The 16,201-nt window shown below is 36.7% G+C and overlaps 1 protein-coding gene across 1 annotated transcript in view; it reads right to left on the bottom strand.

Annotated features, from left to right (window-relative positions):
* Hdac9 (histone deacetylase 9) overlaps positions 1 to 16,201 on the bottom strand; it is a 757,858-nt gene that overhangs the window by 140,074 nt on the left and 601,583 nt on the right. The window contains exons 18-21 of the mRNA XM_051175100.1: positions 12,741 to 12,796; positions 12,404 to 12,491; positions 6,914 to 7,033; positions 6,513 to 6,610 (exon numbers count right to left, since the gene is read on the bottom strand). Of these exons, the coding sequence (XP_051031057.1) occupies positions 6,513 to 6,610; positions 6,914 to 7,033; positions 12,404 to 12,491; positions 12,741 to 12,796 (362 nt within the window). The remainder of the gene's footprint in view (positions 1 to 6,512; positions 6,611 to 6,913; positions 7,034 to 12,403; positions 12,492 to 12,740; positions 12,797 to 16,201) is intronic.

The following is a 16,201-nucleotide window of genomic DNA, read 5'->3' as shown; positions in this document are numbered from 1 at the left end:
CACTAAGGTAGTCACTTTAATAAAAATCAATAACAAAGAACTAGGCATTATAAAAACAATGGGCCTGGTGCACGTAAGGCACAGTGAAGAAGTTGAGATCATTGCAGAGGCCTCTGAAATGACTGAGCAGTGTTTAGTAGGCACCCTGACATCTGTTGAAGGAATAGAAGGCATCTGCCTTTCTCTTAGTAACAGAAAGGATGTCCAAAGTTACAGGTAGCCTTCTCAAACATCTCTGGGCTCATTTATGCTGAGTCATGTACTTCTCCTCTTACAGTTCTTACTTTGTCTCTGCTCTGACAAGGTCAATCAGTGTCTTGGAGGAACTCTTTGCCACATAGATACCATTTTTGTGTAGGTTGGGCAGCAGAGGGTGTATGAAAGCCTTAACTTTTCGCAACATTTGCTCTGCTTTATCACTCCTTAGTGTTTCAGGACATAAGAGAGTATCAATGTGGTAAAACAAAAAAGCTCAGAGGTTAGACCCAACATAAAAGTTCAGGTCATGGCTCTTCCAGTTCGTGATACTGTGACTTATGCTCAGAATTTTAATTAACCATAACGCTTATAAAGTTTTTAAACTAGGACTTGGCATATAAGACTTCATTATAAATAGCCATAATTGCCTTATAAATTGTAACCTTGGAAACATATCTTAGTTGACCATAAAAGATATTTAATATTCTTGAATATTTTCTAAATTTTTTATGAAAAACCATAGATTTACTCTTTAATTACCCCAGAGATCAATGATAACTGCTTGTAATAAATAACAGATTAGCTGTAATAATATAGCTGTTTAATTTTTAAAATGAAGAACACAGTAAACATGAAAATGCTTGTCTATCTACAATTTTCATCTTGGTCCATAGAAAAAGAACATAACATAAATCAGAGTTAAATACATATTTTGATACAGTTCATCATATTATATCAGTACCTTCATTGAGAATGAGACTTTTGCTGCAAAGATACTTATAACAGCCAGAGAGAGAGAGAGAGAGAGAGAGAGAGAGAGAGAATATACTCTTTACCTGTTCCCCTACCTCCACTGTCTACACTCAAACATGGGTACCTGAAACATTTTCCATTTAAATGCAGGGGAAAAGTATTGTTTTAAAGGTTAACTATTATTCTTTTATTTATTATTCATGAGCCTGCCACTGTAACAAAACACCTGAAGTATTCCACTGAGAAGGGAAAATGACCATCCAAGGTCAGCTGGGACTGTAATGGTGCAGAGCATTACAACAGGGGACAAGAATAAAGCTGCTCACTTCACAGACAAGGAGGCACCAAGAAAGAATGCATATTATAAAGTCAACAGCACACCCACAATGGCCTAACTTCTAGTGGGCTCCATCATTCTCTGAAGGTTTCTCCACTTTCCAAAACACCTTTAGTATGGGAGCAGGCTCTTAGACATACAAACCTGTAAGGAATATTTCAAAAATACAGAAACATATTGGATTCTAATCCTACATTTCAGAATAACTCCTGAGAGTGAGACTGAGGAGATGGAGTAGAAGATAAATGAAGACCAGAATTCAGACCTTACTTAAAATCCAAGGAAGCATGGTGGTCTTTCTGTAACCCTATCACTAAGGAGACAGAAACAGGACACCCTCAGAACAATCTGTCTAGCCTAAAAGAGATAGTCTGTAAGCTCCTGGTCTAGCAAAAGGCCCTGTCTCAGTAAATTCAGTGGAGAATCTCATGATGAAGATATCTGTTGTCAGTAAGCCTCTGGTCTTGACACATAGCAGCACACATGCACAGAATTGCCCCATATACATGCAAAAATACAGATACATGCGTGCCAATATTTATTTATTACTACAAAATTTATTACTATATCAGTTATGCTATATAATAATATATACATGAAAGAATTATTATATATATATGTGACATGAACATTTATTATTATTGTTGTTGTTATTATTATTATTAATTATTATTATTTCTGGAGTCCATCTGACTTAAATGCAAAATTTAAAAAATGCCAATGGATGATAGATGATAGATGGATAATTTATAGATAGATGTTAAATAATGTCTTACTTTTCTATTGCTCTGATTAATTGCCATAACCAAGACAATTTATAAAAGAAAGCATTTAATTGGGCTTATGGTTTCAGAGGCTTAGAGTCCATAATGTTATAACAAATACATGGTGGCAGTAACAGCTGAGTGTTCACATACTGATCCAGAAGTAGGTGGCCAAGAGGGCTAACTACAAAAAGGTGAGTCTTTTAAAACCTCCAAGCCCACTCTTAGTGACATACTTCTTTTAGCAAGAGCATATCACCTAATCCTCTACAAACAGAGACCAAACACTTAAACATAAGAGCCTATAGAGGTCATTTGCCTTCAAACCTCCACTTTCCATTCCCTGGCCTGCATGGGCCTGTGGCCATATCATAATGAAATATACATCTAGTCCAAATTCAAAAGTCTTCATACTTGTCAGTCTCAACAGTATCTAAAAACCCAAAGTACAAAATCTCTTCTGACACTCAAGGCAATTTCCTGTTACTTCTTGTACATCAAAAAAGCAAATTACACACATTCTACACACAATTCCACATAATATGCATTATCATTTCAAAAGAAAGAAATACTGTCACAGTGAGGAAATACCGAATTAAAGCAAGATCAAAGCTCAAAGTAAATGCCAGATCCAGAAGTTCCATGTCTAAAGTCAAAGGTGTTCGATCACTCTGCCCTTCTAGCTTTGCTGCCTAAAACATAATTCTCTCTTGGGCTCTTTCTGGTTCTTGTATTCTGCTTTGATTAGCAGATATCACATGGCTCTGACACCTCCAGCCCATCCTAGGCTTCTCTTTGATGGCATTATGTGATGGCCTCTCAGGGCCTTTTACTCATTCAGAACCTTCATGCAGGGACTGCTTCTAAACTGTAGAGAAAGACTCTACAATTGGTGCCTCCTCCATGACTCTAAAGCCAGAACCATATAGAAGATGCTGGCTTGAGGTTGGGCTTGGCCCCCTTGAATCACATTTGTAAAAAAATTTTTTAGAAACAGAAAGTTACTTAGGCCTTTTCTTTTCACAAGTTGAAAGCTTAGCTGGGTGGGGTCTTGCCTGAGGGCTCCCTCCCCTCCCTTTATTCCATTTTGTGAAGGCTTCTCCTTAACTCATCTTTTTCAGCATAAGCCTTGTCTCTAATATTAACCCCTAATTCTCTTTTCCTTTTCAAAGGATACATTTTGATAGGGTTTTCTCCTTAATTGTTCATTTTAATTGTAGACCTGAATATGAGTGATTACTAATAACTATGCAACAGAGTCAATATTAGGCTGTCTTGAAATCTTTACCAAAGCAATTGGTTCATTGCTGTGGAATATTCCTTTATACAGTGTGAGTATATGTCATTGTGATTGGTTTAATAAAGAAGCTACCTGACCAATAGCTGAACAGGATAAAGTTAAGCAGAAGAGTCAAATGGAGAATGTTGGGAGGAAGAATGACAGAGTCAGGAGTAGTGAGCAGACACAGAGAGAGGCAAATGGGAGTTCTGTAATGAGAAAAGGTGATAAGCCATGCAGCAAAGCATAGATAAAAAATATGAGCTGGGTGGTGGCCCATTCCTTTAATCCCAGCCCTTGGGAGGCAGAAGTAGGTGAATCTCTGTGAATTTGAGGTCAGCCTGTTCTACAGAGAGAATTCCAGGACAGGCTCCAAAGCTACAAGCCTGAGTTATTGGCTGAGCATTTATAATTAATACTAACTTTCTGTGGGTGCTTAGGCGTGGCTTTCAGGACAGGAACTTCTGCCAAAACATTACTTTTTAATGTAAGTCAGGCAAATTCTTAGGACCTGGGAAAGAGCCCTGTCCTTCACTCTCTGGCCCCAGTGGCTGTGGAAGTCCTTCCTTGCCTCTGAAGCCCCTGGAGCTGGGCTTCCACATAGTTCTTATTGCTATCTTCCAGGCTTCTAATAGGCTACCCATTAATACCTGTTTATAGCATTCAACTGCTTTTCTAGTCTGATGGTTCACAGTCATCCAGAAAATTATAAGGCCGTGTCTGTCACAATAACCTGAATCCACTTCTGTCTTCTTTTTGTATTTCTATGCTAAAACACCATGACCAAGGTACTATATAAAAGCATTTAATTGAATTTACAATTTCAGAGGGTTAGAGTCCATGATGGCAGAGCAAAAGTATGGTCACATGAATAGTTGAGAGTTCATATATTGATCCACAAGAAAGATGCCAAAATGATATGAGTCTTTTGAAATTTCAAAGCTCACCCAGAGTGACCAACCTCTTCTACCAAGGCCACAACTTTTAATCCTCCTCAATGGGACACTATCTGGTAACTAAGTATTCAAAAGTTTCAGCTTACTGTGGCCATTCTCATTCAAATTACCACGGACAGCAAAACAAACACATATGCAGAGTCAAAGACTATTAATTATGATCCATTCACCTTCTACCAAAGTCCCTTCCTGCCCTTCAAGTAATGACAGGATGACAGACCATCTCATGCCTCCTCATAAGTTCCTTTTCTCCTAGCAAATTTCTACTCATACTTAAAAGGCTAAACAGTTCACAGTCTTCCCTGACCTTCCACAGAGTGCTGGCCATTTCTGCCTAGGCCATGTTGTCTTCAGAAGAGTTACACTTCACTTCTCTAATACTGCCCATGTGCAAGACAGTCCTGAATTCCAAGCACCACAGTCCATGGCGTAATGTGCATTTAAGAAATATTCTTTGAATGAATTGCTTACTTTCTTAACTCACACACTAAACATTAAAATACAACCACGATAGATTTTCAACTAATAATAGTTTTCAACTAATTATTATAATTTAAAACCTGATTTTTAAATAATTATGAATATTATATAAACAGTTTTTAATTCCTCTGGTAGTATATAAGGTCCTTCTGTAATTAAACTCAGGTAACATTGAATGAACTGGGGAGTTCATAACAGTTTACAAATATAACTCATCCACATTCCAAGCAAATGTAGAGTGCCTTTTTTGATTCAGTGACTCTTTCATTCTCAAAATAAGAAAGTACACTTGACATCTGTTTGTTTATTATTAAATGAAATTATGTTCAAAGGAAACAAACTCATCTAACATTCATTTTTTGATGTGAGTATAAATAGTAGCAAAATATAAATTGTCCTTTACCACTGTGCATGCAAGATTCATTTCTACATAGGACTGATAATGTAATATGTGTCATGAAGCCACATTAACTTTATATGTGTTAAATACATTAAAAATATTAACATAAATGTTATCCATATATGTTATTTATATGCTATGTATGTTTATATTTTATATGTTAATATAATAATATTAACATCTAAAAATATTTAGGGTTCCTTTAAGATGCTAATTATTTTTAAGTGGTATTTTAGACTTGCTGCTAATTAGCAATTTTTCTTCAAATACAGCCTAAGCTTATAGTAAATGAAATTGTTTCTGTTTTTGTTTCTCTAACTTTTGTGAACACATTTGTATATATATTTTTTTCCCAAAGTGTTCATCTAAAATGTGGGCAGGATTTTCATTTATATACCAAAAACTAAGTCAAGTATTGGTATTTTATATGTAGCTACTTTTCTATCATTCCTGTGGCCCTCTTTTCTAATAAGTGACCTTTTGATGAGAAAATGAAAATTGCATGACACAAAGGAATGTCATTTACTGACTGAAACTTTTCCCTGGAATCCCCCTTTGCTCAAATATATTGAAATGGTAAATTTCAAAACTATGAGTACCTCTCATGTTTGTTTTATACAGTTGTTTAGTTTTTACTGTTAACTAAATAAGACAGGTAGGAAGCTGTGCATAACTAATAAGTTAAACCTCTAGATCTTGCAAGATGAGGTGAGATTTTTTTTTCTTTAAAAGACCTTTCCAAAGACATTGTTTTTACTATTATTTAATTCTAGAAAAGATATTTCTTTTAAAATTTCACAGGGTGGGGGGAGGGAGGGTAGAGAGGCAGAGAGAAAGAGACAGACCATGTGTGGGATAGAGACAGAACACAAGATTTTATTTCTTGTTTGAATTGTCAATCTTTGCTTAGTAAAAACAAAAGTGGCAGACTTTATTCCTAAATAAGCTGAAAACAAACAATTGGCTAATATTTTAACATAAGCAGGAAATACAGAAAAGTATTTGCTCTTGGATGGGACAGCACAGGCCAACGACTTAAAAATTCCAAAGGGATTTTAGCTTGGGAAATACTTGTTCTACAAAATTACATAGATCATGCAAGGTCTTCTCAGAACATTTAATGCATGAATGTCTATTGTAAACCGCTTCACCTATTGTAATAGGCAGAAGTTTCCAGACAAAGCCAATTAATAAATTTTTTCCCTTTGGAGTGAGAGGGAAATATGATTAGTAGGTTTAGATAAACCTTATTTTCTTATGCATATCTCCTTTGTGGAGAATTCACATTTCTCTTTCACATTTGGTATTTTCTAACTGAAACTTTCTGAGAGAAAGAAGTACCAACCTGAAGGCTTCAAGGTACTCTACATCTCCCATGGGGGGGTCAAGGCCACCTGTCCAGGCAATGTTTATGTTGTAGCCTTCTCCCAGGCCTATTCCAACCTGGGAATAGAAAAACACACCACTGTGGGTAGAGAAGGGAAGAAAGGGAAGAAACAAAAGGGGGGGAAACAAGCACATGTCTCCAAATAAACATCAAACAGCGTCAAATCACCCAGCTCTGCTTGACAGCCAGCGCTCTGGGTTATGCACTTGCTCTGCACTGGTTCCCGGTCCTGTGGGACAAGTGGGTAATCTGGTGTAATTTAAAACACCAGCAAAGGACAAGAAAATGAGGGGTAATCACGCAATGCAATTACCTGCGAGATACAAGTAAAAGCAGGGCTCTAAAGAAATAAACCGAACCTCATTCGGGGCTCCACTGCCGGGGAAAAAGTTCCCTTCATCATAGCGATGGAGTGAAATGTACAGGACGCTGGGGTCAGCATAAAAGGCCTGCTGTGTACCGTTTCCATGGTGAACATCCTACAGGGAGAAGAAAACAGATGACAAGCACCTTCAGTCTGACTCTGGAGCGGCTCTTCTTGTTCCTGTTTCCTCTCTTCCTACCCCACCTTCCTCATTTTCTGTCTTCTCACCCATCTTTCTCTTTCTCCCTTTCAGCCTGCTTCTACACCACTCCTTCCTGAACTTTCAGGCAAATTACCCTTTAATGCTCTCATTTAAAAAAAAAAAAAAAAAAACTGGCTTCTAAAATCAGGAAACCACAGCGAGCATGCCCTGGAGACTCCAGATGAGCAGTCACTGAGAAAGCCCAGTCCTTCGGTACAATTAGATATTTATACATCGGCGCTTTGTACTCTTTGCTTCAGTGATGGAATCCTGCATCCTGTTTTATAGAGGAATTTTATGACTTATTAACTGCCAACAGTTCATAACCCCTCAGGCTTAATTAACTAGCCTCATTGGCCTCTGGGAAAAAAAAAGAAAAAGAAAGACCAAAGTTTAAACTACAAACTAGTCTTTTTCAGGAGGACCTATGGCTTACAGAGTATTTTCACAATTCTTGACAGAACACTAAACCATACATGTATGCCTTGATTTGCCAAGTCCCACCATTAAGGTCAAAGGCTTTGCAACCAGCTGAATAAATTGGCTTTCTTGAACCACTCAGTCCAGATAGCAATCCCTGAACAGCTAGTGTCACTTCAAAAAAGATGCCAGATGGGAAAAGGACTTCATACCAATTTTTGCTAAAACCGTGATGGCAAGAATAGAAAAAACAGGAGCATGAGCTCATTAACTGTTAAATCATTTGGGCCAAAGCAAGAAGATGGCAAAGGGGCTTAGGCAACCCAGGCCAGTATGTCTCACAGATACCAATTGTGTCATGGTTCTAGTCCCAGCTTCCTTCCTCATCCTTCTGTCTTTCCCACACCTCTCCAACTTCTTATAAAACAAAACAAAAAACATTTCTATTGTCAATGAATGAATAAATAACTTATAGGACATTTGAGGGTGACAATGATTCAAAACTTGATGGTAACTCTATTTTTAATATAGATACATGTCACAAATGACATAACTAATGGAAACAATAAAAGGAGTAACGTTTTTAAATATTTCTATTAAAAAGAATTCAGATAGGACTTTAGTAATGCATTTAGTATCTTCTGAGGAAAAAGAAGCAGAGTGCTAAAGAATGCTGACCTACACATTTTATGCAGAAAAATATTATTGTTACATTATTCACTTATACAGTTATAAAGAGCTTAGGTATTTTGTAGCTATTTAAATACATTTGGGTTTTATTTTATATCAGTAAGATTTATACTGTTTAAAGCAATGATTTCTACCATTGCTAAGTGAACACAATGTTAAACACCTTGAATTAATTATTTAAAAATCTTATATGACATAATATTATCTCTACTCTAAAAAAAATTCTGATGCTCAAGAATTTCCATATCTACATATAGTACACTGTGAAATTGGTTATTGAATCCACTTATTACTGCAAATTCAAAGTTGAATTATATCCTTATTTTTCTAACCCTTTTAGCAAGCTTACGAAGTGAATTTTTTGGGAACTAACCATCCTCCTCGATGAGGACAGAATCTTTTGCTTTTCCAGTCTCCAGCCCCCAATTCTACTAGATACTTCCAAAGCCTCCTTGATGCTGAAAACGTCCAACTGAGCTTACTATCCATGGTGTACACATACAGTAATCCCCACTGTGGTTCGCGTATCACACATACTCAAAAGTGATCAGAAAATCCTATTACTCAAGCAGATAGGAATTGTCTCAGAAACTTGTTCTATCCAAAGACAAATGCACCAGAAAAAAAAAAAAAAAAAAAAAAAAAAAAAAACATAACTTGCTGGAAATATATTAATTACTGGATTTCTGAATGTTCAAAAGAAAGGAAAAGGTAGTAAAATTATTTTTCTTTATATGAACAAAAATGAAACAATTTAAGCCACAATGTATTTTGTACTGGCTACTACTTATCTCGAATGTGTTTAAAAACAAACAAAACCAAAATAACTCTAAAGAAAACAACAGTTGAGGGACATCCCTGCTTCCCTTCCAGTAGCAATAGTCAGGACTGTATGACAAATTTTGTTCTGGGTATAAAACAGTCCAGAGTTGGAAAAGCAGAAGATAAAACCAAAACAAAAAAACAAAACAAAAACAAAACAAACCCCACTGCTTTGACTATTCTTAGTTCTTTAGTGCCATTGAAAAGGTTTATTTAAGAAGAAGGGGGAATAAAAAAAGAGGACACTTTTCTCCTGGTACAAAATCAGGTGCTGTTCAAAACTGTGTGGGGTGATTGTCAGTGTCCACACTGGGAGAAATTCATCTTGTCCACAGTGAAAGAAAAAAACAGCAGATATTATTTATAATAACACACAAATCCTTTCTAATACTTGACTAATTATTAATTCTGTATTTATTTGCCAATTACTTAGAGATAAATATGAATCCATGTAATCTGTGTGATGCTACATCTTAAAGAGTAGGGTTGAGAGTACCTCCTGCTACTTACTCCATTTTCCTTGTCACAAAACATTCAAACTAATGACTGCTCATGAACTATCTGAGCTTGCTTCTCCATGGCAACAACAGTATCAGACTAAGACAAGAAACTTACTTCTGCCTCTGAGAGATTACCATAAAAATGAAATGAATCAGCACAGTCTTAAAATAGATCTTGAATCTAAGATGTTCTTAAAACTATGGAAAAGTACATATCAATATTTTACTGGTTAAAATATGTACTAAAATAGATTCATTATAAGAATTTACAATCTACCTATTTTATTCTTATTTAAAATAGTTTTGAATAGATCATTTATTCTTCCAGTTAATATTATCCTTTATAATTATTTATTATATGGAGACAAAGTGCTAAATGTTTTTGATCAACAATGGAATTTCCTAAAATATAAAGATATTTGATGTCACCTTTCATTATAAAGAAAGAAAAGAAAACTTAAGGGAAATTGGGATCTTCCTAAATTGCCTTCTAGATCACATTACCTGAAATCTATATGACTCAAGCAAGAAAGCCTACTCCACAGACATGCTGCTACCCAGAAGGCAATGCTGTGCTCTTGAAAATGGAAGAGCAAATACACCTATTTACTTTCCGCACTGATTTGTGCATCAGACAGAGAAAGGGAATGAATAGACTTCATAAATCATTGGAATCATATCTGCCTAACATGTAAAATGCCTCTGAATTAGGCCCTGACCCAAATAGATGGTGATTTGCAACTCTTTATATTTACTGGGATATAAAATGCCTGATCAAACTATTAGATGATAGTTTATTTTTTTTATTTTTTAAGGGCCCTAGAGCCTATGTGGCTAGTGGACCTGAGAGGATGGAGGTGTTTTCTCACTGAAGAATCTTTTCTCTATAACTTGCAGAGCAGATCTATTGACCCAAGGATAAAGGGTGTCTGGCATGTTGTGGGTCTTGAAAACTTCCTTCTCAGCTGCTGGAAGAAACAGGAGTTTCCTCAAAGTACCCTGCAGCTGCAGAGCTTGGAAGACTCGAAAGCAAGAATGTGTGGGCTGGTGGTGACCTCAGAGGCCACCCTTTGGACAAGACTTCATACACTGAGAAGATCGGAAACAAAAACTTTTCATCTGTGGGAGCCTATTGGGAAATGATGGTCCTTTATGAATTGGAAATGGGGCAAAATCACAGTCAAAGGCCAGCAACTTATAGGAAACTGACTCTTTAGAGATACCAAGTCAATCAATATACAAATCAAATCAGATTATCTCTACAGTCAGACCCAAAGGCTATCAACTCAATAAACATCTGTACAGTTAGAATAGCCCATGATTCTTAAGAAGAACACAGCCGACCAATCACCTTGCCCACTCACGGAATTCCTGGATCTTCATTTGCCATCTTTTCTTCAAAATTTTTGGCCTATCTTTCTAATCCCATGCTTACAAAACTACAAGAATAGTGGCTTTTAGAAATGTAATTAATTACTTAAAAAACATCATTTCAAATATATTTGAGAAAATAGGTATGGATGTCTTCATGCAAAGTCACAAGAACTGTGTAGTGTTATATCTCTGGCCTTCAACACAGCCTGTTAATAGGCTATGACCTACTTTGAAACTTAAGCATGTTTGGAAAACATATGGAAAATTAGAATTCATCATTTTTTCCCATGAAAATGCCTGCAGAAAAGCCACGATATGAAAAATATCTATTCTAACCAAATCATAGATGTGGTTGTCAAGCTTTCATTTTTTAAAATTCTTCATTTTTATTTAAATATTTCTTTACATGACTTTGTTAGTGGTCTCTCCACCCTTTGGGGGTGCCCACTTAACTAAATCTAAGGGGCTGAAGGTTGATGTCATGACTTCCAATAAGATTTAATTATGAGTGCAGATATGAACAAGATTTAAACTATTAAGGGCTTGCACTTCAAAAAAAAAAAAAAAAAAAAAAAGAAAAGAAAAGAAACCTCTAGCTTTTTTTGCCTTTAAATCTTTTATCACCTGCAAAAATTAATTAAGTGCAGATGCAGCAGGTTTGGCTTGGATGCCAGGGTTCATTTCCTGCCTATGCTTTGTCAGACAACCTATTACACCTCCTGGTGAAGTGCGGGCTAACCGAAAAGGGGGCTCATAAATCACCACTGGTTTTCCCTCGTCCTTTCATGGGTTGGTCCTTTCTGTATGGGGCAGATCTCCAGCTCATTATTCATGAATACGTTTTAGACAGCCTGCCAAGTGTCATCTGCATTTAAACAAACCATTTGTTAAACAAATTGTAACTATTGTGTAAGAATGCTTCATGCTAAAATTCAAGATAAATCCAAGGCTTCTGACTTCTAACCACTCAAGGTTCCTGCAGGGAGTCATCCCAAACTGGCATCTGAGACCTGAGATCTTTTCACACAGAATGACATGTTGACTTGTTTTAATAACACCAGTGTTGCACAACAAGGGACATGATTGCTAACCAGGGGAAGTGGCCAATTGGTTACCAAAGCAACAGCATTCCTCCCAGCACATCTGACTATTTAAAGTCTATATTCTGCAGGGAAAAGTAAATTCAGGTTCTGTTGGGTTATTTTAACTGTGGAAGTATCAATTCATTTAAGCATCATAAAAGTCACCCTGATCTGCGCCTTCTTCTCATTAAATTGCAGTTAACACCATGAAAGTGAAACGTGAATGTTTATGGTTGCAGAACTGCAATCCTGAGGTTAATGAGTTTCCACATTCAAAGGAAACACACCCTTCAGTTGTTTGCAAGTGCTAAAAGCAAGACAACTTACAGAGAAATACACATCACTCTCTTTTATCTACAGTCACAGAAAATGCAACCCTAGGCAGGCATACATACCAGATCTACAATCAATATCTTGCTTATATTTAGTTGGTCTCTCAAGTATTTGGCGGTAATTGCAACGGAATTAAAAAAGCAGAAACCCCTGTGGAATAGAGAAGAACAGAGAAATAAGAAGGCAAATCATCCAGGAAAACCATTATAAATAATGTTCAGAGCATTTTTTTTTTTTTAAACGCTATATGATCTCTGAAGCCATAAATCTGCTTCTGGGAGTACCTCTCGAGAGTTTTCAGTCCATCTGTTAACAATTAGAGGCTTCAGAAACATGCACAGGGCAGGTGACTGCCAGCAACCATGGCACTTGAAGATGGCAGTGGGTCCTGGTACTTACATGGCAGCAGATTCTTCAGCATGATGGCCTGGAGGCCTCACAACAGCAAACCCATTCTGCAAGCACAAGACAAGTTTTCAATAGCAGGGTTAATGATACTGATTGGATCTTTGCAGCTTATATCACAGACATGTAAAGAAGACTGATGTCTCTTAGACACACCCAAGCTTGCTCCCTTTCCCTTATCACCATGTCACAGAATCAACTGAGATAACATTTAGGATCACGTTCTCTCAGATCCTGTCTCAAACAGGCCAAAACTAAGCAGGAAGAGGAACACAGAGCTGGGAGTTGTACGTAGCTGGCAGACAATCATCTCAGCTGTTAGACTCACACAACTCACTTGCAAGAACAACTCTTTATTTTCTAACATCAACATCCTACAGAGAGAAATTCACTCTTGGAACAAGTTTGGGTCAAAGTTCTGAAAGACTGGGGAAGATCCAAAGTGAAAATTCTTGACCTGGGTCCCCTCAATGGTTGTTTCCACTCCAGTGTCAGCACAATGATAAATTTACACTTGCACACGTACATAGACACAAAAGAAACCCCAGAAAGGTGAAATAGAGAACAATGGAAAGCCCATATTTCTTCCAGTCTATAAATTTAGCTTGGATGACTTCCAAGACTTGTGAGTTTATTGGATTCCCTAAGTCAATTTCTAACCCAAGTTCTGGAATTTTATAAAGAATTCCAGAGCTGAGCAGCAGGCAGATATCCCATGATCAAGAAATGCCTTAACCTCCAGGTTAGTGGAAATGTATCACAGAAAGCTGAAGAGACTCAGCACGAAGGCAGGGAGCTATAAATCTTTGCAAAGCCATGCACTTAGGAATGATGGCTTGTCTGATGCAAAGAGATAACCGTTTATCACACGGTTCACACCACTTTTCACTTAACTGTGATTCGAGGAGCACGGTCCAAAAAGAATATTTCCTTAACACACAATCCATAACTTCTGAAATAATTTTAATATACCTCAGAAATTGTCTTTCTAAATCTTTACCTGAAATCATAAAGGTATCAAAAAGTCATCCTACCTTGACGTTCATACATACAATCACTCCTTATTATGATAATTTATATTCAATAGTTAAATTTACTATATATTTTGGTGAATGCACACAATAATGATCTTAGAGACAAATTAGAAGTCACAAAAGTTTAAATGTATCTTCCTGTAATTGGAAATGTCACCCTCCGTTCAACTCGCTTGTGAAGCGGGACCATAACATAGTAGCTTTTTCCTGAAGGCTCTTTCTCATGTGCAGATTTGTGCTGTAACTGAGGCATTGGTTAGAGATGGACATAGTGGGTTGCTGAGGAGATGGGTCAGTTAAACTGATTTCTCCCTCTTTCCTGCCTTTTTCTTACATTGTGGTTGAGAATTACAACTTGAGAATTACAACTTGACCACATGCTGGTGTTGCCGCCAGAATTCAAAGTTGCACAAGCTTGTATTGTTTATATTTTAGTCTACAGTATTTTGTTATAGCAGCAGAAAATGGACTAAAAAGCAAAAACATATTTCACTAAATAAACTCTAGGGATGATGCTAAACAGATCTCATCATTTTTTGAACCATTTATTTCTCCAGCCTTTGTTATGGAAAAAGAAATGGTTAATGAATAATACAAAATAATAAACACTTGAATTTTAAGATTAGTGGCAAATTCTGAAAAGATCATTAAACATCTTTGAATGAAAGAAATGAATATAAGACATGGTCAACACAATCTATATGCGAAGACTACTACATGAATATTGCTGAGACTACCTTCCTCCCTCTTAGAGTCAAACACCTGAGACAGTCTGCCTTTTGCTTTGTGGTTTTCTGCAGTACTACCATTACTCTATTTTTGGTTCAATAAAAAACTGTTTCATGACTAAAGGGCATGTTTACAAAGTACAGAAAACAAAACAAAAAGCAACCAATGAACCAATGACCAATATGTAGCAAATGTTATTACATCAAATAAAAACAGATGGAACCCCCCAATGATAAGCCATATTTTGTCATTCCCATTTTAAGCTATAAAGGAGTTTCACATCATATGATGCTTGTAGATGAAAGATATGAATTTTCTGTAAAATAATTTTCTGTATCTATGTAGAACATTCGGAAAGCATCTACACTCTGAATTATTAGTGTGCTTTCCCTAACAATGCTATTAACTGTGTCTACAAGCTCCTATGTAAAAGGTCATATTTAACTTCCAATTATAAAAACTGCTAATCATTTAAATAATCAGCTAATACTATAAAAATAGTAAATAAATTTTGCTCCACGTAGCCATGTAATAATTAATATTAGCTATGTACTCAATAGTTAGGTATCTCAAGGTCACATCAAATAATTTCTTCAAAAATTAATCTAATCTCCCATGGCAATGACATCATGGTCTCTCCATTAGATCAAGCCAGAGGCCAGTGAATTCTCTTCTGGGTCTTTCTCCATCTTTCCTCCATTTCATTTTAGTTCATGATCAATTGCTGATTATATTATTTTGAAAATTTGCTCATATTTATTCTCTTATTCCTTCATCCATTTCTTATGTTTTGCAGTGTTATGTTGCAGGACCTTGCCCACAGGCAACAAATATTGTGTCAAGAAGCCACACATTCAGCTCTTCCTAAGGCTTTTGCCTTTGTAGAAGTTGTTAACTTGCAGTATCGGTATAATCCATTCAGTAACCCGAGTTCTCCACTTCCTGAGGCTTGCAATTAATACATACTTTATTCTGTCTACACTCACTTTTTAGGCTGTCATCAGGGACAGCATCACCTTCATGATTTCCATGACAAGCAAGCATCACCCAGGATCTTATCTTCCGAGATACACATTGAACTGACCTCCCACTTCTAGTTGATTGACCTTATTTGATTTTGCAGCTCAGCATTTATCTGCTACCTTGTTCGGTTTCCTCTTAGCTACTTAGACTCTTGGTCATTATTCCATTTACATCCTCGCACACACTGTCACCCTGCCCTTTGCTCAGATGCAGCACTGACAGGACTTTGTCTGATCAGGGTACTCATTGTTTAAAGACTCCTCACAACAGTCTCCACACAGTCTTTACTGGGCACTCACAGTAGATAACTCTGGTGTCCTTTCCATTTGTTAAAGGCCACCAGCCCTATTGGGTTAAGGACCTAAGAACCTCATATAATCTTTATCACAGACTTATAACTTTGCATCCAATGTCTGGGAGCTATATTTTAACACAGCATCTCTGAAGAGGCACAAAAACATTTAGTCCTTTACACATATTCAATCATATTGTTCTTTTCCCTTCTTAAGTACTCAGGGAAAATTACAAGTCTGATAAGATACAGCTCACACCTGCTCTATCCCTGCATCTATGGAAGCACACATAAAAGCCAGATGTCTGGTTGTCCTTTACAGTTAAAATCTTAAACTCCAAGTACATTCCTCAGGATGGCTGGAAACCACACCACAT

This window comes from Phodopus roborovskii, unplaced genomic scaffold (assembly GCF_943737965.1).
Source record: "Phodopus roborovskii unplaced genomic scaffold, PHOROB, whole genome shotgun sequence".
Lineage (NCBI taxonomy): Eukaryota > Metazoa > Chordata > Mammalia > Rodentia > Cricetidae > Phodopus > Phodopus roborovskii.
The sequence above is the reverse complement of the archived record's forward strand: the minus strand, read 5'-3'. Positions and strand labels throughout refer to the sequence as shown.